At 44.3% G+C, this 25,393-nt stretch overlaps 1 protein-coding gene across 1 annotated transcript in view; it reads left to right on the forward strand.

Moving 5' to 3' along the window:
• The window catches only part of mapkbp1 (mitogen-activated protein kinase binding protein 1), a 179,907-nt gene that overhangs the window by 95,060 nt on the left and 59,454 nt on the right, over nucleotides 1-25,393 (forward strand). Inside the window, exons 5-13 of the mRNA XM_069917172.1 lie at nucleotides 4,837-5,007; nucleotides 5,948-6,085; nucleotides 7,730-7,912; nucleotides 12,047-12,207; nucleotides 17,501-17,690; nucleotides 18,325-18,471; nucleotides 20,429-20,619; nucleotides 22,624-22,715; nucleotides 23,254-23,379. Coding sequence (XP_069773273.1) covers nucleotides 4,837-5,007; nucleotides 5,948-6,085; nucleotides 7,730-7,912; nucleotides 12,047-12,207; nucleotides 17,501-17,690; nucleotides 18,325-18,471; nucleotides 20,429-20,619; nucleotides 22,624-22,715; nucleotides 23,254-23,379 — 1,399 coding nt within the window. The remainder of the gene's footprint in view (nucleotides 1-4,836; nucleotides 5,008-5,947; nucleotides 6,086-7,729; nucleotides 7,913-12,046; nucleotides 12,208-17,500; nucleotides 17,691-18,324; nucleotides 18,472-20,428; nucleotides 20,620-22,623; nucleotides 22,716-23,253; nucleotides 23,380-25,393) is intronic.

Consider the following 25,393-nt stretch of genomic DNA (forward strand, 5'->3'; position numbering starts at 1 on the left):
CTCACGGTTCCTGGGCCGGTCCTCCTGCGATGCCACGTCCGGTACTCAAAGAACGACCCCCTTGGTTGACTGAGTGACTCTGATCCATGCGAACCCGCATTATGCTTACATTGAGTACCCGGATGGGCGGGAGGACACAGTCTCGGTAAGGGACCTAGATCAGGCACAGCAGTGCTTTCAACCCAACCTCCTCCAATTCCTTCTCCCCCAGGTCATGTGCTTGAACAGAGGGACCAGCACCACCCCACCAGCTTAGGCCAGACTGTCAACAACGCCATTGGGGAATTGAGCGAAGCAGTGGCCGCACCCGATGAGCCTGCCGGTGACACGACTCCAGCGACCCCAATCCCGACACCACAGCGGTCACGCCGGATGGAATGGTAGTGTAGGATAACTGTGATGGGCTGAGAGCGTAGCCACGCCTACTGGGAGGTCTTAATGGGTTGCTCCTAGCCAGACCAGGTCATTATGAACTGGTCGACCTACATGTGATATGCTCCAGTCTTCTAGTTAATAAAAGCCTTGGTTTGGATCAACAAGCCTTTGTTTCTTTAGACGCGCTCTACAGCGCATGGTCAGTGTGAACTCGTTGGGGTGAAGGGCCTTTTTGATGCTCACAAACTCAAGCTAGCATGCTGGAACATCAGAACCATGCTAGACAAGGCTGACAGCCACCGACCTGAATGTTGGTCTGCCCTCATCGCATATGAACTCCTCAGACTTGACATCAGGCAGCAACCTCCTTTGAAGAAGACCGCAGAGCCCACCTCGCTGACAAAAGACAAAGGAGGAAAAACCCAACACCCAACCCCAACCCACCAATTTTCCCCTGCAACCTCTGCAACCGTGTCTGCCTGTCCCGCATCGGACTTGTCAGCCACAAACGAGCCTGCAGCTGACGTGGACATTACCCCTCCATAAATCTTCGTCCGCGAAGCCAAGCCAAAGAAAAAATGATGACCAGAGGGAGAAAACCATTGCGAGCACATTCACCTCTGAGTCAGAAGACCATAAGTTCAGGTCTTGCTGCAGGACTAGACCACACACATCAGCCCAATGGTAATCAAACTCTCCAGAATTGGAGGCACAGGCCACTGGGTGAGGTGTTGAACTGAGACCAATGTGTCAGGTGAATGTCAGAGGACCTGTGCCTCTGTTGTTGGAGCAGCAAAGCATCGAGTTGGAGCCATGAGCTCCTGGCTTGGTATCCTGAGGGGGATGCTGTGAAGTTCTAACATTGATTCTGCCTGGGATTTTGTCCACAGACTCTCCCCCATCCCACAATTGCAGAGAGTGGATAGGTATGCTTGGGTGAGAAGAGTTCAGGGCTTGTTATTGTATTTATTGTCATGTGCAATGAGATACAATGAAAATTTTTATTTTGTGCCTTATCCAGGTAAGTGGTCCCATATTTAGCCCCTTTCACACTTGCATCCCACTAAATCAGCCGTTCAGTGTCCCAGAATAGGAATGGAGGGTTTGGCTTTTCAGACTAGACCACTCCTAACTGGGACACTGAATGCTTTCACACTTTCAAGGGTTTACCCCCAGCGTTTGGTCTGTTCTGCCTTTAATAGGATGTGCCTGCAATGTTGCTGCCCGTTTCACACTTGCCTGATCTCAACACTGGCGTTTGCAGACACCGGGGATTGTACTAGGGGTCGAGGCCAGCAATCCCCAGTGTGAGATGACATCATTTGATGCCGGCTTTGAGCAGATTTTGGTTTCACACTTGCCACTTTAAAGGCCGATCGGTGTTCAATTCCTGGGTTCATTGGCAAGTGTGAAAGGGACTACTTAATTACAACAGGTTGTGTAGAAATAAAATAGAAGTGCAGAGAACAGAAAAGAATCAGTTAAAACACTGCAAGAGCCACAATGAGGCAGGTGATCAAGAAATCACCTTTAACTTGCGGTCTGTTCAAGAATCTGCTAACAGAGGGTGAGAAAACTGCCCTTGAATCCGATAATGCATGTGAATATTCTGTCCAGTGGGCAAAGAGTATGACCGGCCAGGATGGGAAGTTTAATATGTTGGCTGCTTTCCCAAGACACCAGCAAGTGTGGACAGAATCAGTGGAGGGGAGGCCACTCTTTTTTAGTATTCAGAGCTCTCTGCAGTTTCTTGCAATCTTGAGCAGTTCCTGCACCAAACTCTGATGCATCCAGCCAACATACTTTCCATTGTACATCTATAACAATTAGTAAGAGGCTTTGAGGACAAGCTGAATTTCTTCAGACTTCAGAAGGAAGTGAAGTCTTTGGTGCCCTTTGAACATGGTTGGATCAGGACAAATTGCATTCTCAGGCCAGTGATGGGAGGGGTGAGTTTTGCTACTGGTACTGGGGACAGGCTAAAGTAGTGAGGTGGGTGCAAGTAATATCCTTTGTACAATTCGATGAATCGTACGGCTGCAGCCCACCATGTCTGCACTGTTCATCAAGCATCATTTATACTAGAGGGACACACAAAAGCTGCAGATGCTGGGATCTCAAGCAGACAAACAATTGCTGGAGGAACTCAGCGAGTCAGACAGGATCCTTGGGTAGAAATGATCAGTTCACGCTTAATCTTTGTCAAGGCTAGGAATGAATAGGTGAAGTCACATTTTTAAAAGTGTGAGACCCCCTGGGGTGGAGTGGGGCAGTGTAGAACAGAAGATGTGAGAGATAGTTAGAAGGTAAAACGATGAGGAAAGGGAGAGAGAGGAAGGAAAATTGAATGCAGGAGCAGGTAAAGGAGAGGTGGAAACAGTGAAATTATTTGAGGGGGCGGGTGACTAAAATGAGAAAAATCCATCTTCATCCCATGAGGTTAAGGCTGTCCAGGAGGGACATGTTCCTTGTCCATGAGGAACACGACATCACATTTCTCCTGGACGGCTGGAGCTCTGTTAACTGTGTCGTTGTGTTGGCCATGGATCACTTAGATTGACCAGCACCGGAGCAGGAGAGTGGAGCACTTTAACATTGGTGCAGGCCTTACTCTTGTGGTTTCTGTTGGATGGTCCAGTTTTACACCAGTTACATCAAATGAACAAGCTGCGGTCTTCTGACCAAATGAACATACAGACCTCTGGGATGCCATTCCAAGGAGTTTTCCCTGATGTCTCAGTGCAGTAATAACCTCTCATCTGTCAATCAGGGGATTAGATTTTGATTTGAGAAAGCCAACAGCCCAAGCCACTGTCAGTGCCAAGATGTCTACCCACTTGAGGGTTTTAGTAATAGTGTGAAAAGGATAGTTTTATCTGATCTGTGGTTTTGCACATTTTAAAAATATGCTCATAATGGTTTCCAGATTGCATCAGAAACCTGAGGACATGATCAAATAAATCAAACCATCCAAGGAGCTCCCTGAAAAATGTGTGCATGCAGAACCAGAGCTCACATCAAACTTGCATTTGAAGTCACGATCATGTGAAAAATAGGACCAGGAGTTGGCCATTTAGTCACTACTTTGCCATTTAACAAAAATATGACTGATGTTTTACCTCCTGTACAAACTCCATATTCCACGATTCCCTTAATTTCCAAAATCTATGGATTTAATTTTTGAATACTCGAGTGACTGAACCCCAATAGCTCTCTTGGGTAGAGAATTCCAAAAATTCGCCATCCTCTAGGTGAAGAGTTGGCTCCTCATCTCCCTCGAGAATGGCCAATGCATTATTTTGTGACTGGAAACTTTGGCTCGAGACCAGCTTTTTGGCTAAGGCCCCCTCAGGTCTCTGAGAAGTTTCCCTGTGAAGCTGTCAAGTTTAGATGGCTTTTTCCATATATCTCTCCTACCGAGCACATAAAAAAATATTGTATGATTTCAATCCGAGTCCCAGCAGGGGCATTTCGCCCCCAGTGAGAAGAAATATCGACTTCACATCTACCCCCTTCAAACCCCTTAAAAATAGTTTGTTTTTATGTGCTGTGTTTCATGTACCTGGAAAGCTGCAGCAAGTAATTTTATTTGCGTCTGTGACAATAAACAAACTTCAAAGATGGTTTATTTCTGATATCTATTTTCACATCCAACACAATGAAATTTTCAGTTTTCCAACAGCCATTCCTGTTATTTTTATCACCTGTCCTTTGGGAATAACAATGACCGGCTTCAATCTTCCTGTCTTTAATCAAATATACAGTTGATTAATAGTGAACATATCAAAGGTAACAGAGAACCCTCTGAACTGGTTCCTCCATACAGATAAGTGGACAACTCTGACCTATAGATGAGTCTCATTTCCATGCCTGGCCCTAACTGATCTTGTCCAGCAAAGGCCTAAAGATCTTGAAGCTTTTTTCTCACCATTGTCAAATTAAAAGCTGAGAGACCTGAGTTCTGGCCCCACCCAAGTTAAACGGTTGTCGTAAAGCCTGGCAGGTTCACTAATGTCCTTCAGGGAAGGACCTTGACCATCTTCACCATATCTAGTCTCTGTGTGACCACACACAAACCAAGGTAGTTGAGTCTTGACCGATTTTTGAAATGACCTTTCAAGCCACTTGGTTCAAGGCCAATTAGGGATTAGCAATAAATAAATAAATACCCACTTGATCATGGATCTAATAGAACCAGAACCTTTTCTCTGACTCCTCCCACAGCAAGTATTACAGATGCAAAAGTCCTGGAGAAGCTCACCAGGTCACACAGCATCTATAGGAAGCAAAGCAAGTATGAGCAAAAAACAGCCAATGACGGCCTGCCCAGATGCCCACAGCTGGTAACCCCACAGGCCATTCTTTCGTGGATTACCATTCACTAGAGCTATGCAACTTGTGAATCGATAGACGTGCTGACCTTTTATTTCTTGTCTTTTTCTTCTTCCTCCATGTTTTCAGAGTGGACATGTGCCTGCTGTTCGAGTCTGGGATGTTGTGGATAAGACCCAAGTGGCAGAGCTCCAGGAGCACAAGTACGGGGTGGCCTGCGTGGCTTTCTCACCAAATGCCAAGTACATTGTCTCTGTGGGATACCAGCATGACATGATCGTCAATGTCTGGGCATGGAAGGTACACAGTTCCACATATACTCCGGTTACGGGGCACCTTCCCATCCATGGCTTAGCAATCTGGGGAGAGCCATTCGTATCAGGGGAACAAAGGAATATCACATCATGGTGTGGGATGCAATTTATGTGTGGTACTGTGCAGGAGCTCTATGCAGATAACTGTGCAATAAAATGTGTATACACAGGAAGCAATGTGCAGTGAACAATGTGTTCCCCAGGAATCAATGTGTAATGAACAGTGTGCTCTACAGAGAACTTTATTGACTGAACAGTGTACCGTATATACTGGTGTATAGTACGACCCCGAATTTCCACCTAAAATGTAGGGTTTGAGCAATACACTTTGTATAAGACAACCCAAAATCTGGCACTTACCACTGACCAGTGAATGCTGGTAAAAGCAAATCACAATATTTTAATACCAAATTACCATGTAAAGGTTTTAACTTTATTAGCATATTTTAAAATAAACCACAGTTGGCTCCTGTTGCAGGCCGTTTAAAGGTGGAGGGATCCCACGGGGGAGTGCTGAGACTTTGCAAATAACTAATGGGGCATGCGCGAGATTGCATTGGAGCTGGTGGGAAGATGGCAGCGGTGTTGAGACTTCGCCGTCAAGGTACAGATTTTAGACCTGGCATATAAGACGACCCTGATTTTAAGGTGCCATCTTTTAATTTGGATCGTCCAATACGATGGCATGTACGGTATTGTACGAGTTGAATCTACTGAATAGTATGTTACACAGAGCAGTTTATTACCTGGAGAGCACAGTAGCCAATAATTATTGTGATACTTCGGACCACTCCTTATATGGCTGTTGCTTTGTGCCCCACTGCCTGCATCATGCTCTTTTGGGTATGAATAGTAGATAATGCAGTATCTGATAGACAATGACTATCCTGAACCTGTGAAATGTGTGTTTCTTGCTTCTTCCACAGAAAAATGTTGTAGTGGCAGCCAACAAGGTATCGAGTAAGGTAACTGCTGTGTCCTTCTCTGAGGATAGTAGTTACTTTGTCACTGCAGGCAACAGGCATGTCAAGTTCTGGTATCTGGATGCGTCCAAAGCCTCTAAGGTGAGATTTCTGGTCATGATCAGGCCTTCTCAACCATTTTTTTTTCTAATTTGCTGTCTGCATCGAAACACAGGAGCTTTGTAGAAACATTAGTGCTCTTAAAGATCATTCAGCCCACTGAGTCAGTAGTAGCTCACTGTCTCATATTCTCTCTCTATCCCTTAAACCCTGCACATTATTAGGGGCGGCATGGTAAGCGTCGTAGCGTTTAGTGCAACGCTATTACAGCACCAGTGACCCGGGTTCAAACCCGCGCGCTGCCTGTCTGGTGTTTGTACGTTCTTCCTGTGCCGCGTGGGTGCTCCACTTTCCCCTATGTTCCAAAGACGTATGAATTTAACAGGTTAATTGGTCATATGGGTGCAATTGTGCAGCTTCGGCTTGTGGGCCAAACGGGCCTGTTACTGTGCTGTATGTCTAAATTAAAATTAAATTATACTCTCGCAATCCCCTTTTGAAAGCCCCATTGTTTTACCCACTCATACTGTTGGTCCTTCATCATCGCAGGGTCTAAATCCTGGAACTCCCTCCCCAACAACAGGGTGGGAATTCCTTCAGCAGTCCATGAAGATGGTTATCAGCTGCCCGTCAAGGGCAATGAGAGATTGGCCATCGATCCATATTTATTCCTAAAACCACCCAGTAATTTCGTGCTACTTAAATGCCACTGTAGTGAATCCTTGGAGGTCATGGAGGTCATGGTTCTCCATTGCTTGATCTGTAATTATAAGCACAAGCACAGATCTTGCTTGTTTAAGTTACTGGCAGTTTATTTTGTCTCCTGAATTACCTTTGAACTTGCTGGGGGTGTTTCAGGGGGCGGCGAGGGATCGACCAAGTTGCTGGACCTGGAGTTACACAGGGGCTGGACTGAGTCAGGAGGCACTGTGGTTTTGGAACAACCCAGAAATTTTACAATCACCATTATTAATGACAAAGTATTTGTTTTTAATTTCAACAATAACTGAATTTAAATCCCACAGCTGCCCTTGTGGAATTTAAACTCAGTTTGATGGATTGTTGATCAAGGCTTCTCAATTACTATTCTGATAGTTAACTGCTGCACCACCACTTTGCCCAGTGCACGATGTAATTCAAGCTGATCCCATTCTACCCACCACAACCAGCCCAGTCAGTCAGTTGCATTAGCTCGAACTTGAGCTAACTCTCTTGGTGAAACTTATTGAGGGCCTTTGGAGAAAAGTGTAATACATACACGTGCTGTAGAAACTCACAGATCACACAGCATCTGTAGGAAGTAAAGGGTTACCCATGTTACAGGCCTGACGAAGAGCCCAGGCCCGAAACATGGGTTATCCTTTACTTCCTATGATGGAGTGTGACCTGCTGGGCTTCTCCAGCACATTTGTGCATTGCACTTGACTCCAGCATCTTGTTTAACTTCCTTGAATATAAGCTGTGTTCGTGGTCTTGATTTCCATCCCTCTCCCTCTGGTTTTGTGTCACTCCATAGTCCCTGTCCTTCTTCCAGAGCCCCTCCCTCAGTCTCTTATCTGCTGGTCCCTGTCCTTCTCCCAGAGCCCCTCCCTGTGGTTTTTTGTCTCTCTGCTGGTCCCTGCCCTTCTCCCAGAGCCTCTCCCTCGCCTGCTGGTCGATGACAGCGACCTACTGCCTTTGTTTTAGGTGAATGCCACGGTGCCGCTGCTGGGTCGCTCGGGCCTGCTAGGCGAGCTCCGCAACAATTTCTTCAGCGACGTGGCCTGTGGGCGCAGCAAGAAGGCCGAGAGCACCTTCTGCATCACCAGTTCTGGCCTCCTGTGTGAATTCAATGAGAGGAGGCTTCTCGATAAGTGGGTGGAGCTGAGGGTAAGTGTCATTCCAAATTCCCTCCTTTCTGGGATGTGGGCCTGGCAATTGTGGAACCAATGGGAATGGGATTGTACTGTTCGTCACCTCGCCTGTTCTTCTGATTCACGGGATGTCATGGCTTGTCACTCTTGCTTTCTTTCCTGCTTCTGGTCAGGATTTTCTCCATGTTTGGGATGTGGGGATTGCTAACAAGGCCAGCATTTATTGCCCATTCCTCATTGCACAGCACATGGCATTTGAAGAGTCAGTGAACTATCTTTTAGTGCATCTGGAGTCTCATACAGGCCTGCCCAAGTCATGCCAGTCAATCTCCCCTCCCGAAGGGGCCTTCTGCATTCTTATGACAATCCAGTGGTTTTGTCAGGATCATTATTTCTTCTGAGCAACTTTTTTTAAAAATTCCAGATTATTACCTTCTATTTTAATCCTGCATTTACCATGGTGGGATTTGGAATTGGGTCCCTGGATTGTTAGCCCAGTCAAGTAACTGAACCACTTCATTACCGCCATGTCCTTTACAGTGGGTGGGGGAAGAGTGTGCACATGTGAGAGAGCATGTGTTGGAGTCCATGAGAATGTGAGCGTGCGCATGTGTATGTCTTTGTGAGCATGAATCTGTGTATGTGTGTGTGCACGTCTGTTCATTTTGTGTGTGTATGTGTGCATATGTAAATTTTGTGTTTGTACATGTATGTAAATTGTGTGTGTACACATGTTAATTTTGTGTGTGCATGTATGTTAATTGTGTGTGCGCGCACATGTTAATTTTGTGTGTGTACACATGTTACTTGTGTGTGTGCCTGCGTGTGTGTATGATAATTGTGTGCGTGCGCATGTTAATTATGTGTGTACGTGTATGTTAATTTTGTGTGTGTGCGGGGGCACGTGTGTGTTTATTGTCAGCTCAATGTTCTCTATACTGCATCTCTAATGCTTGATTCCCTCTCCTCCCCGGCTGCTCTACCCCACATTGACTTTGAAAAGAATACAGATAACACCGCAGTAAGTTTACATCGCCATCTCAACATCCCACCACACCATTCATTCCGACATTGCCCATTGCGAGTCTCCATCTCCGTGACGAACCACTTTGCGTAGTTCCACACACACATGCAGGTTTACGGGCAGTGCACCCCCATCTTGTCGCTCTGTCAAACTATGTGTGTGGCTGCTAGTGAAAATGTGGTATGTTGGGACAAGTCCCATTCGTGCACTTCCTCCTCACTGCTCCGCCACCACAGGTGGCATCAGAACAAATCTAAATGAGGGACATTAGGGTAATCGCACGGGCAGCGGCATGCCAATGAAAAATAGCACCTATGGTACCTATAAACAGTGACAAGGAGATCTCGGGAGACCTGGTTTTGGTGGCCATCATGTTGTATTTGGCATTGTGTAATTGAGAGGGAGTGCGAGGACGAGGAAGGAGGACAAGTGAACTGAGCATAGAAGAAACAGATTCCTTGATTGTCTGGAATAACACTCAGCAGGGGAGGGGAGGGTGGGCCTCCCTTTGAGTGGCGCCCCAGGCATGTGCCACACCTGCCATACCGTAGATAAGCCCCTGCGGGGGCACTGATTTTTCGGCACTGCCATACTGGGTGGGTGAGGGGACACAATACCAAATTTGCCCACGAATGCCCCCTCTGATGCCACCCCTGTACCCCACCACCATTGGATACGAGTCCGGGAACATTTGGAATTTAAATTTTCTTTGTTTTCAAATCCCTGCATGGTCTTGTTTCTCCCTATCTCTATTACCTCATCCATGCCCCACAACACTAGACAACTCTACAGTGACTGTGATATCTACTATTGGGACCCTAAGCTGTAGAATTTCCCCCACCCCTTCCCCATGTCCCCACCTTCACTGTGCTTGTTCAGACTAACTCTTCGGCTGACTCTCACTCATTTGACACCAACTCCTTGAGGAAACACGAAGGGGATTTTCTTTATCAGGCAATGAGTTGTGGCCATTTACAAGGCCTGAGAGACCAATAGAAGAAGTTTCAATATAACTTTCAAAAACAATCCAAGTAATTTTTAAAATTTAGATATACAGCATGGTAACAGGCCATTTCGGCCCACAAGCCTGTTCTGCCCAATTCACACCCCATTAACCCACACCCCTGGTATGTTTGGTGGGAGAATGAACCAACAACCCATGCTGCTCCTTGATTACTTGAAAATAGGAAATGAGATGTGCGGGGCAGAGAGGATGAACGGAGAAGGGCAATGATTGTTTCAAAAGGCAGTGTGTGTTGGATGAACTGTGATTTAAACATCTTGCGACCTCTTGTGCTAAATTCCTAATTCACTGCAGGACTGAGGTATGTTAAGAACTGGTATGAAACTACTGAAGAGGCATCATCTTGTGAGCCAAGTTGATGGTGAGATGGCAGTATTGGCACAGTACTGGCACTTGTTTCAGCCTGTGCTTCCTCTCCAGAGTCACTGGGTTATGGTTCAATGGCACCAGCGATTTCTACCCCCACCCCTGAGCACCACTTCCAAATGAGCCACCCTCGTGGATTATCCCACAGTGGGGAATTTATCTATGGGACCCAGGTGGAGCAGGTGAACGATGGGAAAGGACTTCCACAACCCTCGGCTCAAGATCAACAGTCTCAGTAGCAAGGCTTTATCTGTGCCCCTCAATACCAAGAGAGACGATACTTCTGTCAACAAGCTGCAGTACTGGTGATTGATGATGTTAGACTGTCCAGAGCTACCTTCCCCAGCCCACACCAAATCCCATCCGGAATGTTAGGTGTGTCACGGCCTGACCTAGAGAGAGAAGTGGAAGCTATTTCATGTTGGAAAGCCTTTATAAATATTGTTAATTTAGAATTTTAATTGGATCTGTTAATTTATTTTCATGTCAGTGTAAATGGGAAAGATCTTCCCATTGATTGCCTGAGGCAGCAAATCTAGGAATGCTCAACCAATCAGTTTTCAGTTGTATGTCACACCTTATATTACTTTGACCTCTCCCTCCATCTGAAAGATGCATTCGCAAAAATCTCTTGGCCTACCTGTGTGTCCATGGAATCCAAGGTGGTAGTGTTAACTTTTTACCCTGGAGACAGGGGTTTTAGTTCTGTGAATGCCTCTCCCAGATCGATCATCAACGTTCCCTGGTCCTCCAGACCTCCCTTGAAATGCTAAGAACCCTCATTCATTCCTGAGTCAAAGTCTGCAAGGACATTGCGCATGTATTTACTCAAGCAGTGCAGGACAGGTTGGAGGGAAGGGATGTTAGCTTGTTTTGTGTCAGCTGAGCTGACAAAGTCAGCCAAAAGGAAAATACTTTGATGAGTGAGCGTTTTAAGGAATGCCATCTTGTTTGTTCTGTCATCTTGTGTTAACTTACTGAGTGCCAACAAACTGTCCTGGCAGATTTACAAGGCTAAGAACTGTTAGAAAGCACCCAAAGTTTCCTTTAGATTGCTTCTATCAGATCTTCTCACAGTTTCCCCCTGTTCCATCCCAGCTCGCTGGTTTTAAACTATTGAGGCACCCCCTTCTCAGTTCCCCAGGGCATGGCAGTTCTTTTTGATTCCTTACATCACCTTTCTTACTTGAACATCCCTCCAGCTAATTAAATCTATTACTATCCTGCAGAATTTGCCCAGAAGCAGCCTGTCAGTGAAATAAGCCCATCATCTCAGTAACCCGTCCAGAAACCTTGACTTTCATCAGGACCCCAAATCCTGATAATCCACATTTCTCAAGCACATTAACACCCTTTAAACCAGATTCTTTCCTTCCACCTACCTGGGCAATGTAAGGCACAAATTTCACCACAGTCACGACTTGGGACCCACCCCCCCCCCACCCCCTGCCCTCAAGTGTCTATGTGGATTCTTCCACTCATTATGTCACGTCAGACCTAATTTCTCCTGAATCTATGGGATTGTAGATGGAAGCATTCATTCAAAAGTGGGAAATACATGGCTGGTAACAGATTACTTTTTTAAAAGTCAATAGTTAAAAGGATTTATTTTTGACCTCAAACAAAATAACAATTTATAAATATATATATATATATATATATATATATATATATATAAAATATAAACAAACAGTTTACATATAGAACCTCAATTATGATACTTTCCCTTGACACAGACCACAATGGCCAACTGCCTGACGGTCAACGAGGACTTCATCTTCTGTGGTTGTGCAGACGGCACCGTGCGGTTGTTCAACCCCGCCAACCTTCACTTCATTGCCACTATGCCCAGGCCCCACTACCTAGGCATGGACATTGCATCTGCTACAGATCCAAGGTGAGATCTAGGATGAGGACATGCTGAGCTGTGGGTTGGTAGGAAGCTTGGGAGGTGAGGGATAGGTGACAGGGGGATTGTGGTGTGGAGGTTGCGGGGAAAGTATGGGAAACATGGGTGGCATTGAGTGGGTAAGTGTGGGTATTGAGGGGATAGGATATGAGTGATTGGTGGGAGGATATGTGGGTAGAAAGTGGTGGCGTGCTGAATGGGGATGGGTGTTTCCGGTGGGAATGGGGATTGGTGAGAGGTGGGGGGCAGAAGGAATTTAGCAGGGTGGGGTTTAAATGGAGTGTTACAGGGTTGGTGGGCTAAATAAGGAGGAGGTGATTTTGGGGGTGTGAATGTTTTTGGGGTGATGAATATTAGGGGTGAGGAAATTAGTTTGTGTCTTGGATGGGGAATGGGGTTTGGTGAAGGTGTGCCGGAGATGTTGGGTCAGTTGGCTGGGGTGTGTGGGGACTGGGAGTGCTGGTGGGGATGGTGGGCTCTGGCAGAGGTACGGCACAGTGAAAAGCATCAAGAGAGCTGCATGGCTGTTGGAACACATTGGTGCGTCCTTGCCCAAAGCTCCATGACTGTGTCTAGAAGTGGTTCACAGAAAGTTAAACTAAACAGTCACTGGTATCCATGGATGTAGGTTGTACAATAATGGCTACGTCACAGCTATCAGTCTGGTGGCCCTTTCAAGTTGAAGATATGTGCACGTGTCAGCGAGGGAGATGGATACCCAAGAACACACACCAGGGAATGAGACCGATGCCCAAGAACACGAACACACACACACATCCTTACCAAGAGACTCTTAGATAGGCACATGGGTGAAAGAAAAATAGGGAGGGTTTAATACTTTTTTAAAATATTTTTTTATTTTTCACACTGTGAACCATCAACCAAAATATGTACAAACGTATCTCATTAAATTTACACAGTGGTCTTTTCTCCCCCTTTTTTTCCCCCGGTTTAATACTTTTTTTTAAAGGAGTATGTGGGTCAGCGCAACGTTGAGGGCAGAAGTGTGCTGCAGTGTTCTACAGGGAGACAATGCCAAGCTGCTCGAACACAGTGTGCAGACTGAAAGTATGGAGTTATTCCCAGTGTTCTGCCCAATATGTGAATACTACTGTGAATATTGACCTATTTATCCTTTAATTTTGTTCTCTCGTGGCGCATTGTGTGGGAGTTGCTGTGCATGGGTTGGCCGCCGTCTCCCCTGCATTACACCAGGGCCTAAACTTTTAAGACACTGCCCTGGCTTTCCTCTGGCTGCCCCAAAGAAATGATAGGAGCTTTAGAAATTCAGATGCTTTTCTATTACTCTTTTTCTCTCTGTCAGTGAGCTGGGGAGGAGCAGGAGCACTGTTAGGAACCCCAGCTCTGAGGTTAGACTGGGAACAAGAGAGCAGCACGCACTGGAGCTGAGGCTGCCGACAACCCCTCCCTTGAGCAGATACTGAGGCCTTTAGGTGTAGGGGCTGTTGCCTGAGGTACTATGGCTCTCTGCCCCTCCCTCACTGCTGGTGGATCCTGCAGTCAAACAAAGCACACACAGTGAGCAATGAATCTGTTGCTTGTTCCAGTGTGGCTGCTGTCAGCATGTATGCTAGAGTAGGCTTGTTGGCATTTGGCTCAGCCAGAAGGAAATCTGTTCATGGCTTCAGAAAAATATGTCACTAAATTAGCAGACTCTTTGCATTTGAGTCAATCGCATTTAAAGGGATAGTAGCACTGCTGAAGTGATATAATTAAAGAAACAACACGCCTTTTATTTTGCTGCAGTTTATATTTCCTGTAAGTATAGCAGCAAAGGTAACCTTCCCTGCCCTCCCATCCCCACCACACCACTTGCCCAAAACTCCCTTCGTTTAACTTGCTGTTCCTAAAGCCCTCGTCATCCAAGGTTTTTCGTGTCCTGAACCTTTGTGAAGATTGATTGATATTATTTGTCCACATTTCCTTATTGTATCACGCCAGATAAAAAAGAAACTGGGTGGCAGTCTCTTCGGTCTGGTTGGTTCTATGTAGAATTTGTCCGTTCTCCCTGAGGCTGGCTTCATTTCCTTTGGGTTCTCTAGTTTCCATTCAAAGCTCAAAGATGTGTGAGTTGGCAGGTTAATTGGCTGCTGTAATTTGTTGCTCGTGTGTAGGTGAGGGGTGGAATCTGGTGGGGGAATTGATGGGACTGGGAGAATAAAATAGGATTAATGTAGGGATCATGTAAATGGATGGTTGAAGGTGGGCTGAAAGTCCTGTTTCCTTGTACTATGGTTCAGTAATGACATTCTTAGAAATATAGTGAAAATCAAATGTATTGTTTCTTTTGCAAATTTATTTAAGGAAGGTTCAATGTCTTTTGAACAGCTGGCAAGTAAATATGACTTACCAAATATTCATCTTTTTAGATATTTGCAGATTAGAAATTTCTTAAATACCATATTACTGAATTTTCCACATTTGTTTCCACATTAGTTGATAATATTTTTCAATTGAATCCTTCTCCAAAAGGGTTAATTGGAATTATATATGATACATTATTAAAATTACACCCAGTATTTCACATTAAGATTAAAAAGGCTTGGGAACTGGAGATTGCAAGACCCTTATCTGAGGATCTATGGGACAAGATTCTTAATACATCTTCAATATGTGCCCAACATTCATTAATCCATTTCAAAGTGGTGCATCGTATTCACATGTCCAAAAATAAATTGGCTAGTATTTTTTTCTAATATTAACCCTTCTTGTGACAGATGCAAATCTGAAATTGCGACATTGACACATATGTTTTGGGTCTTGTTCACCCTTAGAAAACTATTGGAAAGAAAATTTTTAACATATTTTCAACTATACTCCAGGTGGAGCTACGACCCAATCCAATAACTGCTCTATTTGGGGTATTGACCATACATAGGGAGTTTTTCTGTAGCTGTTCAACGGGTTGTGGCCTTCTCTACATTGTTGGCTAGAAGAGCTATCTTATTCAAATGGAAAGACTCTAGACCTCCAACAGTGTTTCAATGGTTTTCTCATATTATGTCTTGTTTAAGTTTTGAAAAAAATTAGATATCATATATTTGATTCATCGTTGTAATTTGAAGATATGTGGTGACCTTTTATGTCCTATTTTCACTTGATATAAATGTTTTGAATGTGATTAGATATATTTACGCTTCCAGATGTGATATGGTCTTTGTTTTTTGATTCACGGTAGGAACCAAAAACTGCAAAATATCTGTAACCCTCAGGATAAGCTGCTCAGCTGTTTTTTGTTAGTTTTTTTATGATTAGAGTAGGTTAGGTGGGGTTTTTTTATATCATACTTTTGACGTTTTTCTTTTCATTTTCATCCAGTGCAGTGGATAGGGGTTGGAGTTTATTCTGTTTGAAGTTTTATATTAATTATATATACATATGTGATATTGTATTTTCCGTTTTGTTCCCTTTTCTTCATTCTAATGTATTTCCTATAAAAACCACTAAAAAAAATTGAAAGGAAATGAGGCAGTGATAAACTGAATGCCTCTTTGTACCAGGATGAGCGTGCTGCCAGTGACGTTGAATAGGAATTATTTTGACTGAGGGATGATGAAGCAGTGTATTTCCAAGACAGGTTGGGTGGGTGACTTGGAGCTGTTCACCCCATTGCCCTTGTCGTTCTGGCAGACTGAGGTTCTGGGTTTGATATGTTCTTCAGAGTAACAGAGTGGAAACGAGGAACCAGATGAGTATCACCAATGATAACTTCTGCCCTCCCAGTATCATTTCCAAAGCTACCCAGTTGCAGTTATCATGGGTTAGACCAAGACCCTGGGTACCTGTATTTTCAGATTATTATGATGGACTTACCATGCCCACAGTCACAAACACAGTGAGCAATGAATCCGTCACTTGTTCAACTGGCCATCAGGAGTAAAACATGAATGTATGCAGACACTGATTGGAGTAAAGATACAATGCAGGTCAAACAGCGAACTTTATATAGCAATGATAAAGACACATAACCAACATTTCAGGCTTGAGCCCTTCTTCAAGGTATGAGCAAATTATAGGCAGGTGCTTAAACAAAACGGTGGGGGGAAGGAGCAGGGGGAGTCCCACAGGCAGGAGGTAATAGGTGGATAATGGAGAGAGGGCACACCAGCAAGCAGGGGGAGTGGGGATGGCTCTAAGAATGGAACAGGAAGAGGGTGGAGAGCTGGAGGAAAGAGAGGGATGAGGAAGAGAAGGAGAATGAGGGGTGGGCTATCAGAAATTGGAGGTCGATGTTAATGCCATCCAATTGGAGAGGGCCCATGTGGAAAATTAGGCGTTCCTCCTATTTATGGGTGGTCTTGGTTTGATAGTATATGAGGCCATGGACAGACATGTCAGTGCGGGAGAGTTGAATTGTTTGGCCACTGGGAAATCATGTCACTGATGTGGACAGAGCAAAGGTGCTCAGCAAATTGATCCCCCAGTCTGCGTCCTGTCTCTCCAATGTGGAGAAGGCCACATCAGGAGCACCAGATGAAGTAGATCACTCCCGCAGATACACGAGTGAAGTGTTGCTTCATTTGGAGGGACTGTTTGGGGCTCCAAAAGGTGGTAAGGGAGGAGGTGTGGGCACAGGGGAAGTTGCCGAGGAGGCTATAAATGGGAAGGGATGAGTGGATGAGGGAGTCATGGAGGGAGCGGTCCCCATGGAAGGCGGAGAAGGGAGGATGTGTCTGGTGGTGGGGATCACGTTGCAAATAGCAGAAATTATGGAGGATAATGTGTTGGATGTAGAGGATGGTGGGGTGGTAGATGAGAGCAAGGGGAATCCTATTTTTGTTGTGTCTATGGGCAGAGGGGGCCAGGGCAGATGAGTGGGATATGGAGTAGATGCGGGTGAGGGCTGAGTTGATGTTGGTGGAGGGGAAGTCACGTTTTTTGAAGAAAGAGGACATTTCAGATGATTTCGACTGGAAGATCTCATTTTGGGAACAGAGATGGAAGAATTGAGAGAAGGGAATAGAGTCCATGAAGGGAACTGGGTGTGAAGAAGTGTATTCAAGGTAGATGTGGGAGTTGGTAGTTTGTGAAAAGGTGAGCATCACTCTGCTGGGCCAGATGCTCCTGAATATCGTTGACTGAGATTGGTTTTTAAGGAAGATAACTTTGGGTTGGAAGTTTATTTTTCAGCTGTGAGAATTCGAGTTCAACCTAGTTCACTCAGGACACAATATGGTTCACTTTGCAATACCTTCAGTGTCGTGACAGTACACTACAGTATGGATTAATGCTTTGCTAACACCACCTTCTGTCTTCCCAGCCACCTGTTCACAAGCAGAGTAGATGCCAAGTACCCAGACACCATTGCAGTGACCTTCGACCCAACAAACCGCTGGCTCTCCTGTGTGTACAATGACCACAGCCTGTACGTGTGGGATGTGAGGGACTTCAAGAAAGTTGGGAAAGTGTACTCTGCCCTCTACCATGCATCCTGTGTCTGGAGTGTGGAGGTGAGGATGAATCATTTGAACCTGAGATAATCATTCCTCCGTAGGAATTGGAAGTCTCCACGTAGGATCTTGGATAGCAACCTCCTTCATAGAATATGGGATTATTATTTCTCTTGTAGGCAATCCAAAAGAGGTAATTGCCTTTAAAAAAAAGATATTGCGATTAGAGTCAGTTTAAAATATATTTATATATTTACCAGGCTAATTCCTGGGCTAAGAGGTAAAACCATCAAGAGTGGCTAAATAAATTAGATCTATATTCTTTGGAGTTTACAAGATTGAGGGGTGATCTTAATGAGGCATTGAAGATCCTGAGGGGTATGATAGATTAGTTGTCAAAATACTCCCACTCGCGAGAGAATATTAAGCGAGAAGGCATAATTCCAAGATTATAGCCATTTAAAGCTGAGATGTGTGTGAACTTCTTTCTGCAGACCGCTGTGTGTCTCCAGAATTTTCAGCCCCAAAGTTTTGTGGAGGCTGGATCAATGTGCGTAGTTAAATAAGAATTAGATAAATGTTTGAAAGATCGGGGAGTTGAGGGATGTAGGGAACTGGCACAGAAGAGGGGCTGGGGCAGATGTGAGGAGACAATTCCTTCTCCTGATTTCTTACACACCTGCCTTGTTGTAAGGTTTACCCAGAGGTCGAGGACAGTAATCGGGCATGCTTACCACCCTGCTCCTTCATCACCTGCTCATCCGACAACACCCTTCGGCTCTGGAACACCGAGAGCTCCAGCACCCATGGAACCTCACTACATCGCAACATGATAAGCAACGTAAGTGTGTCATCGACTGGGCTGCAAGACCTGTCCTGTGGTGTTCATCTACACGCTGCAGGATTTATTGAATCAACTCCGAAAATCTGCCATGTTGCATTTGGATCTTGTGAGCGTCATTGACACTCAGTAGCATCCTACAGGGTGACATCTCAGCAAAACCTGATTAATTGAGTTGCCATCAAAGCAACTGTAAGTTCGCTGAGCTTCATGTTCCATGTTTTGGTTTGTTCCTTCACCCCTGCCCCCTCCTAATTTTCTCTAATTATTTTTGTCTTTAAACCCTTGAATTGTACAGGGGGGGAAGCCAGCAAATTATATCAGGAAAGACCACCCCAATTGTACTGGTATTGAACATGATGTTGAGGCAGTTTAGACATATATTTTCCAGGATCAGATATTGTTGGTGAGGCCAACAATCCTTAATTGAACTGAGGTGGGTGCAGAGTATAGATTACGTAGTGACAGAAGATTTCTTCCCTTGAACCGAAAGGGATCTTTCAGTAGTCAGTGGAACCATGGTCACTGATAACATTGACTGTGCTGATGAATGGCCACTAACTTGAAGTATCATTCTCTCTAAGGCAATGGTTCTCAACCTTTTTTCTTTCCACTCACTTTAAGTATTCCCTATGCCATCAATACTCTGTGATTAGTAAGGGATTGCTTAAGGTGGTATGTGGGTGGAAAGAAAAAGTTTGAAAACCACTGTTTTAATTGTTCCTAATTGACTCGTTATGTGCACGGTTTCATAACTCCAAAGGAAATGGACCAATGACATTTGTTCTCAAGCAAAATATTTCAGTGACAATTGGGTCTAGAGAAGTGATTCTCAACCTTCCCTTCCCACTCACATCCCACCTTAAGCAATCCCTTAATAATCACATAGCACCGATGGCATAGGGATTACTTAAGATGGGATGTGAGTGGAAAGAAAAAAGTTGAGAACTACTGTTCTAAAGATTTGCAGCATTTTCTGTTTTTAAGTAGCAATGGCCAGTTGTGTCTTTTCCTTAATTCCAGGTTAGTAGCTGAATTTCAGTTCAGCAGATGCCAGGCACCTCAGCATTAACCACTGCACCACCACCATACCATTTCAGTAGACAACTACAATTGGTGACCCAATGAACATTTCAGAGCTGCGATAATTTTTCATTTGCAGTAAAGGTTCAAGATTAGCCGTAATTGGTAGGATTGTGGAAACAGGTTCAAAGAATTAATCTTCTACAAGTTTTCTACAAGTGTTCAGCCCAGTTAACCCTCAAGATAATCTAATGAGAGCTGGGATTTATCACATTGCTTGTGTGGGTTCAGGTTTGTTTCCTTAATCCCCGCAGGTGGACATAAAAAAAATCCATCGGCTCTATTTAGGGTAAAAGTGGTTGTGTTTTCTTAAGTGGTCACTACCCATCTGTCAACTGAGATTAGCACAACTAATCGTTATGTCATTGCTTTGGATAGGTGAGAAATTGTTTAACCACAATCCACAGTTTACAGGGAAAGACAATTACACTTCACAGTTAAAAAAGAGCTTTGGACATTCTGTGGATACAATATAAATCTAAGTCTTTCATCCATATTCTCACTGTGCACATTTGTGTGCATATATCAAACGCACACATGTTTATGGACATAAATATGGCAGGATTTGTATGTACACACACTCATTTGTATGTGTATAAATCTGAATGCACTTCTAATATATGGATTTGAACACATTTTTTGATGTGTAAATTTGACACTTAAATGTACAGACTTGTACAAATTTGAACACACTTATGACTTACACACAGTGGCGTATTTGTGAATGTCCAGAGGCCCTTGGATACATATAGATTTGAATACACTTGTTCATGAATGGTCTTGCACGCATTTGCTTGTATCCAGATTTGAATGAATGTGTAAATGTGCAGATTTGGTACGCTTGTGTCCTAAGTATCTCCTTCCTCATATCCAGGATTTGCTGAAGATTCTCTACATGGACTCCAATGCATTGACATTGCTGGATGTGGAGAACAGTTCTGCGGGTGGTTCTGATAAATCGAATCAAGAATCCCAAGCCACTGACCTGAAGACAGGGATCAGGACACTGTGTGTGAGTCCTGATGGACAGCACATGGCATCTGGTGACCGGGTGGGGACCCTGAGGTATGCTACATCTGGCCAGGGCAGTAATGGAGCCAGCTGATGCCCAGACCACACTGACTGTGTACTGTATACCTCTCTGTGATTTATATACACGTGTGCTAAAAATTAACAGGAGCGATGGGTACCCTACATAATACATCACTTTCCATGGTGCTGCATGACCTACTATGCTCCTCCAGCACTTTTTTACATTGCTGCTGACGCTGTTATGGAGGCCACTTCAAGGATGCTCAAGATCGATAGAGCAGGGTATTTCTCAACTACTAAAATGGAGAGCAGGTTAAGGAGTATTTTTGACAGCAAGCATGAACTTCAGAATATTTAATTTCAAGAGTATTAAGGGGTTTCATCATTTGTTGATCCTGGAAATTACTTTGATGGATCTAAACGTGCAGAGAACTGTTCTGAGAGTTAGGCCCATTGCAATCAATGGAAGTGTGGTGCAGAGGATATTCACCAGGTTGATTCAGAGATTAGGGTATGAGGGGAGATTGAGTCACCTGAGACTATACTCAGTAGAATTCAGAAGAATGAGGGAGGGTTATATAAATATATAAAAATATAACATTATGTAAGGGATAGATAAGATAGAGGCAGGAACATTTTTTCACTGATAGGTGAGACTAGAACTTGGGGGCATTGCCTCAGGGAAGTAGATTTAGTGTGGCAATGAGGAGGAGTTGCTCTTCTCCAGAGTAGCAAATCTGTGGAATTCTTTACCCAACAAAGCAGTAGTGGCTGCCTCATTAAATATATTAATGACGCAGTTTGATAGATTTTTGCATAGTAGGGAAATTAAAAGTCATGGGGAAAAGACAGATAAATGGAGCTGAATTCACAGCCAGATCAGCCATGATTTTATTAAGTGAAAGAGCAGGCTCAACGGGTCAGATGATGAACCCCTGCAATTATGTTCTTATTTTGGAAGTGGAGTCCAGCACACATACATGGCCATTTAGTGGGCGCTTCCAGCAACAGGGTCAGGCTATGAGGTGTATAGATTTTAACAGAGAGTTTGAGCATATATATTGATGTCATTGGTGCTTGGAATAAAACAACATACCTAAAACATTGACCTAAAAGGGTGAAACTCTCCATGGTTTTAATACCTCCATAGTTGAGGAAGTGGCAACCAGACTAGTGAGGGAGAGAATGCAAAGTTGGATAGTGGGGAGAGTGTCCAAAAAAATGGGTTCGAGAAATTTTTAAAAATCTAAACACTGCGGATGCCTGAAGTCGGAAATAAGAGCGGAGAATGTTGGAAGTACTCAGCAGGTCAGGCAGCATCTGATGAGGTGGAAGCAGATTTAGCATTCCAGTTAGATAACCTTTTATCAGGATTCAGAGTTTTAGAAGGGGTCTTAAATGAAAGGAGAGCAGAGAGGTTTAAAGAGCCAATTCTGGACACAGTAAAACTTCATTTATCTGGCACAGGGATTTTTTGTGGAACCAAACTGGCAGATTTTCCAGACTATTGGATGTTATTCCAATTAACATTCTTTGGCTCTTAGTTGGTATGGACAATTTGGGCCAAATGGAACGTTGTCCATGTTGCAAAACTCTGACTCCAATTCTATAAACACTCTTCTGGTTCACTTTTTTGAGATGTTACACAAACAACCCGTCAATTTTCAATGGAGCACATAAACATTATTGAGAGATTTTTAAGGGAGCATGGGAGCCTGAGGCTGAACCATTGCGATTTTTGAGCAATTGGTCATTGTCATTGTAGCTTTATTGTGATTGGACCCCAGGTTGAAGACATATCATCAAGTGAGCCTGGGACTGGTGCAGTCAAAGGGATAGAGTGGGGTGAGAGAAAGGGACCTGAAATAACTCACAGCCCAGCACAATCATTTCAAAATTTTTTATCCATGAGGCATCAGTGATGAGACACATAGTAAAAAATGAAGTAGCGATTGACTGACATGGTCATCTCAATTGTTGACACTTGGTGATGGTGTATCTTTGATTGACATGCTGGTGTTGCGTTGTGTCTGACAGGGTCCATGATCTCCAACTGCTCAGGGAGCTCTTTCAAGTTGAGGCCCACGACTCTGAGATCCTCTGCCTCGAATATTCCAAGCCAGAAACTGGTGAGAACCTTTTTAAAACTTCATGTTGTCGCATGTCCCATTCTGTGGCTATGGTGGTAGTCCCCAATCTTGCTGACTGTGAGGTCAGTCATCTGGCGAACCAATCCCTCAGATCCTTCACCCATTAAACATGTGTGAACGCTGGCTTCCGGACTGCGAGCATGTGCAGATCTCTCCATGCCCTCTGCTCTCCTACCTTTATAATCATCTCCTAAGCGACAGTCCTTCTGAATATGAATACTGCTTCATCTGTGTACATCCTTGAACATCACACTATTTGGCAGCATAGACACCAAACATTGGAATTACCTCCCAAAGCTTCTCTGATCAAGGTGCCCAAGATACTTTATGGTCACTTCACCTAATATTTTCTGAGTGGCTTTCCTTTTAATTTTTGTTTGATTACTCTTCAATGAAGTACTGTATCTCCAATCCTTGTTAAAGGCAAGTTATTATTGGGCTTGTTCCCCAGCCAAGCCCCTACCAATAGTAATCTGTGTATGATTATGCTTCCAACTCTTTCCTTCACCAATGGCAGGCATGAAGTTGCTGGCGTCTGCTAGCCGGGACCGACTGATTCATGTGTTGGATGCAGAAAACGACTACAGCCTGCTCCAGACTTTGGACGAGCATTCCTCCTCTATCACAGCTGTAAAGTTTACAGGTACCTACCTGCCTACACACACTAAACTTGCTCGTTTATACAAGGGACTGCAGATGTGGAGCAAAGAGCCCTTGATCCGAAATGACGATGATCCTTTTGCCTCCATCGATGCTGGCAGATCCTCTGAGTTCCTCCAGCAGTGTGTTTGTTGTGCCAGCTTTGCTTGGTGTTGCTGCTGTTAAAGTTGTGGTTCTTTCCTCAACCCTGTCTGAATCCTTGGGGGGAGGGGTTGCCAAGTATCCATGTGATGGAAGTAAGTACATGATCAGATATGTGCACCAGAGCAGAGCAGCTTGTAGATCCATGTTCTATTTTATTTCAAATTTGCACCTTCCCCCTGTAACCAAATGGATCTCAACCAGAGGCTCTGGTTTCCTTCTACCTCCCAAAAGTATGCATGTCAGTGGGATAATCCTCCATTGTAAATTGCCCCTGGTGTGTAGATGCGTGATAGAATCTTGAGGTAGTATGAGGGAAGTTGATGGAAATCTGGGAAGTCAAAAAAAAGGGATTGGGTAGGATTGGCGTGCATGTGTGTTTGATGGTCAGTGTGGATTCATTGGCCTGAAGGACCTGTTCCTGTGCTGTTTGACTTCTTGATTCTCCATGATTAGTTGGGCTACAGCGGTCAGAGTCAATGTGATCCCTGTTGATATTGTGGCTCTTCATCAACTCCCATTTGAGGGAGTTGGACCAATGCCTTTCCGATTAATTCTGCTCATCATCAGTTCTGCCCTCATTGACCAACGCTGGCTCCTACACTTTCAATGCCTTGATTTCAAAGTTTATATCCTTGCTTTCAAATCCCACCCAATGTCCTGCTGATCTCTAACTTCCTTCCCCAGTAACAATATATAGGAGCATTTGTCAAGACCAATCAGAAAATGCCAGGTACACTCAGCAGGTATGGCAGTCTCTCAGATTTCAGATGTATTGTCAGAGAACATACATGACATCATGTACAACCCTGAGATTCCTTTTCCTGTGGGTGCAGCAAAATTACCACTAATTGGTAGTGCAAAAAAAATAAGCTGTACACAGTGTAAACATATAAACAATCAGAAGAACTGTGAACAGATAACGCATGTAAACAAGCTGACTGTGCAATACAGAGAGAACAAAAAGGCAATCAATAAAGTCCACAAGTAAGAGTCCTTAAATAAGACTCTGATTGAGTTTGTCATTGTGGAATCTGATGGTGGAGGGGTTGCAGCTGTTCCTGAACCTGGTGGTGCGAGTCTTGTGGCACCTATACCTCTTTCCTGATGGCAGCAGTGAGAACAGAGCATGTGTTGGGTGGTGTGGGTCTTTGATGATTGTTGCTGCCCTCTGATGGCAGCCTTCCCTGTAGATGTACTCAGTAGTGGGGAGGGTTTTGCCTGGTGGGCTGTGTCCACTGCCTTTTGCAGGGCTTTATGCTCATGGATATTGGTGTCCCCATACCAAACCGTGATGCAGCTGGTCTGCACACTTTTCACCACACCTCTAGAAATTTGCCAGGGTTTATGATGTCAAACCAGACCACCCCAAACTCCTCAGGAAGTAGAGGCGCTGATGTGCTTTTTTCGCGGTTCCATTGGTGTGTTGGGTCCAGGAAAGATCCTCCAAGATAATGTCTCCCAAGAACTTAAATTTGCTCACCCTCTCCACCTCTGATCCCCCAATGATCACTGGATTGTACACCTCTGGCTTTCCTTTCCTGAAGTCAACAATCAGTGGAAGAAGAAAAGTTAATCTTTTAGTTCTTCGACCTGGATTGTCCACTCTGTTTGTGTAAATGTATTTTCAATATTGTAATTGTACTACTTCCTCAGGCAGCACGTTCCATATACCCACCGTGTGAAAAACTTGCCCCTCGTCCCTCTTAAATCTTTCCCCTCTTTCTTTAAGACTAGTTATAAACACCTGTACCCTGAATATTCCCTCATGATTTTATAAACCTCTGGAGCCAACCGCTACAAAGAAACACACACACACAGTGTGGCAGGTTAAGCTCACTCATTTCTCTTTGGCT

Source organism: Narcine bancroftii, chromosome 2 (assembly GCF_036971445.1).
Source record: "Narcine bancroftii isolate sNarBan1 chromosome 2, sNarBan1.hap1, whole genome shotgun sequence".
In the NCBI taxonomy this organism is placed as follows: domain Eukaryota; kingdom Metazoa; phylum Chordata; class Chondrichthyes; order Torpediniformes; family Narcinidae; genus Narcine; species Narcine bancroftii.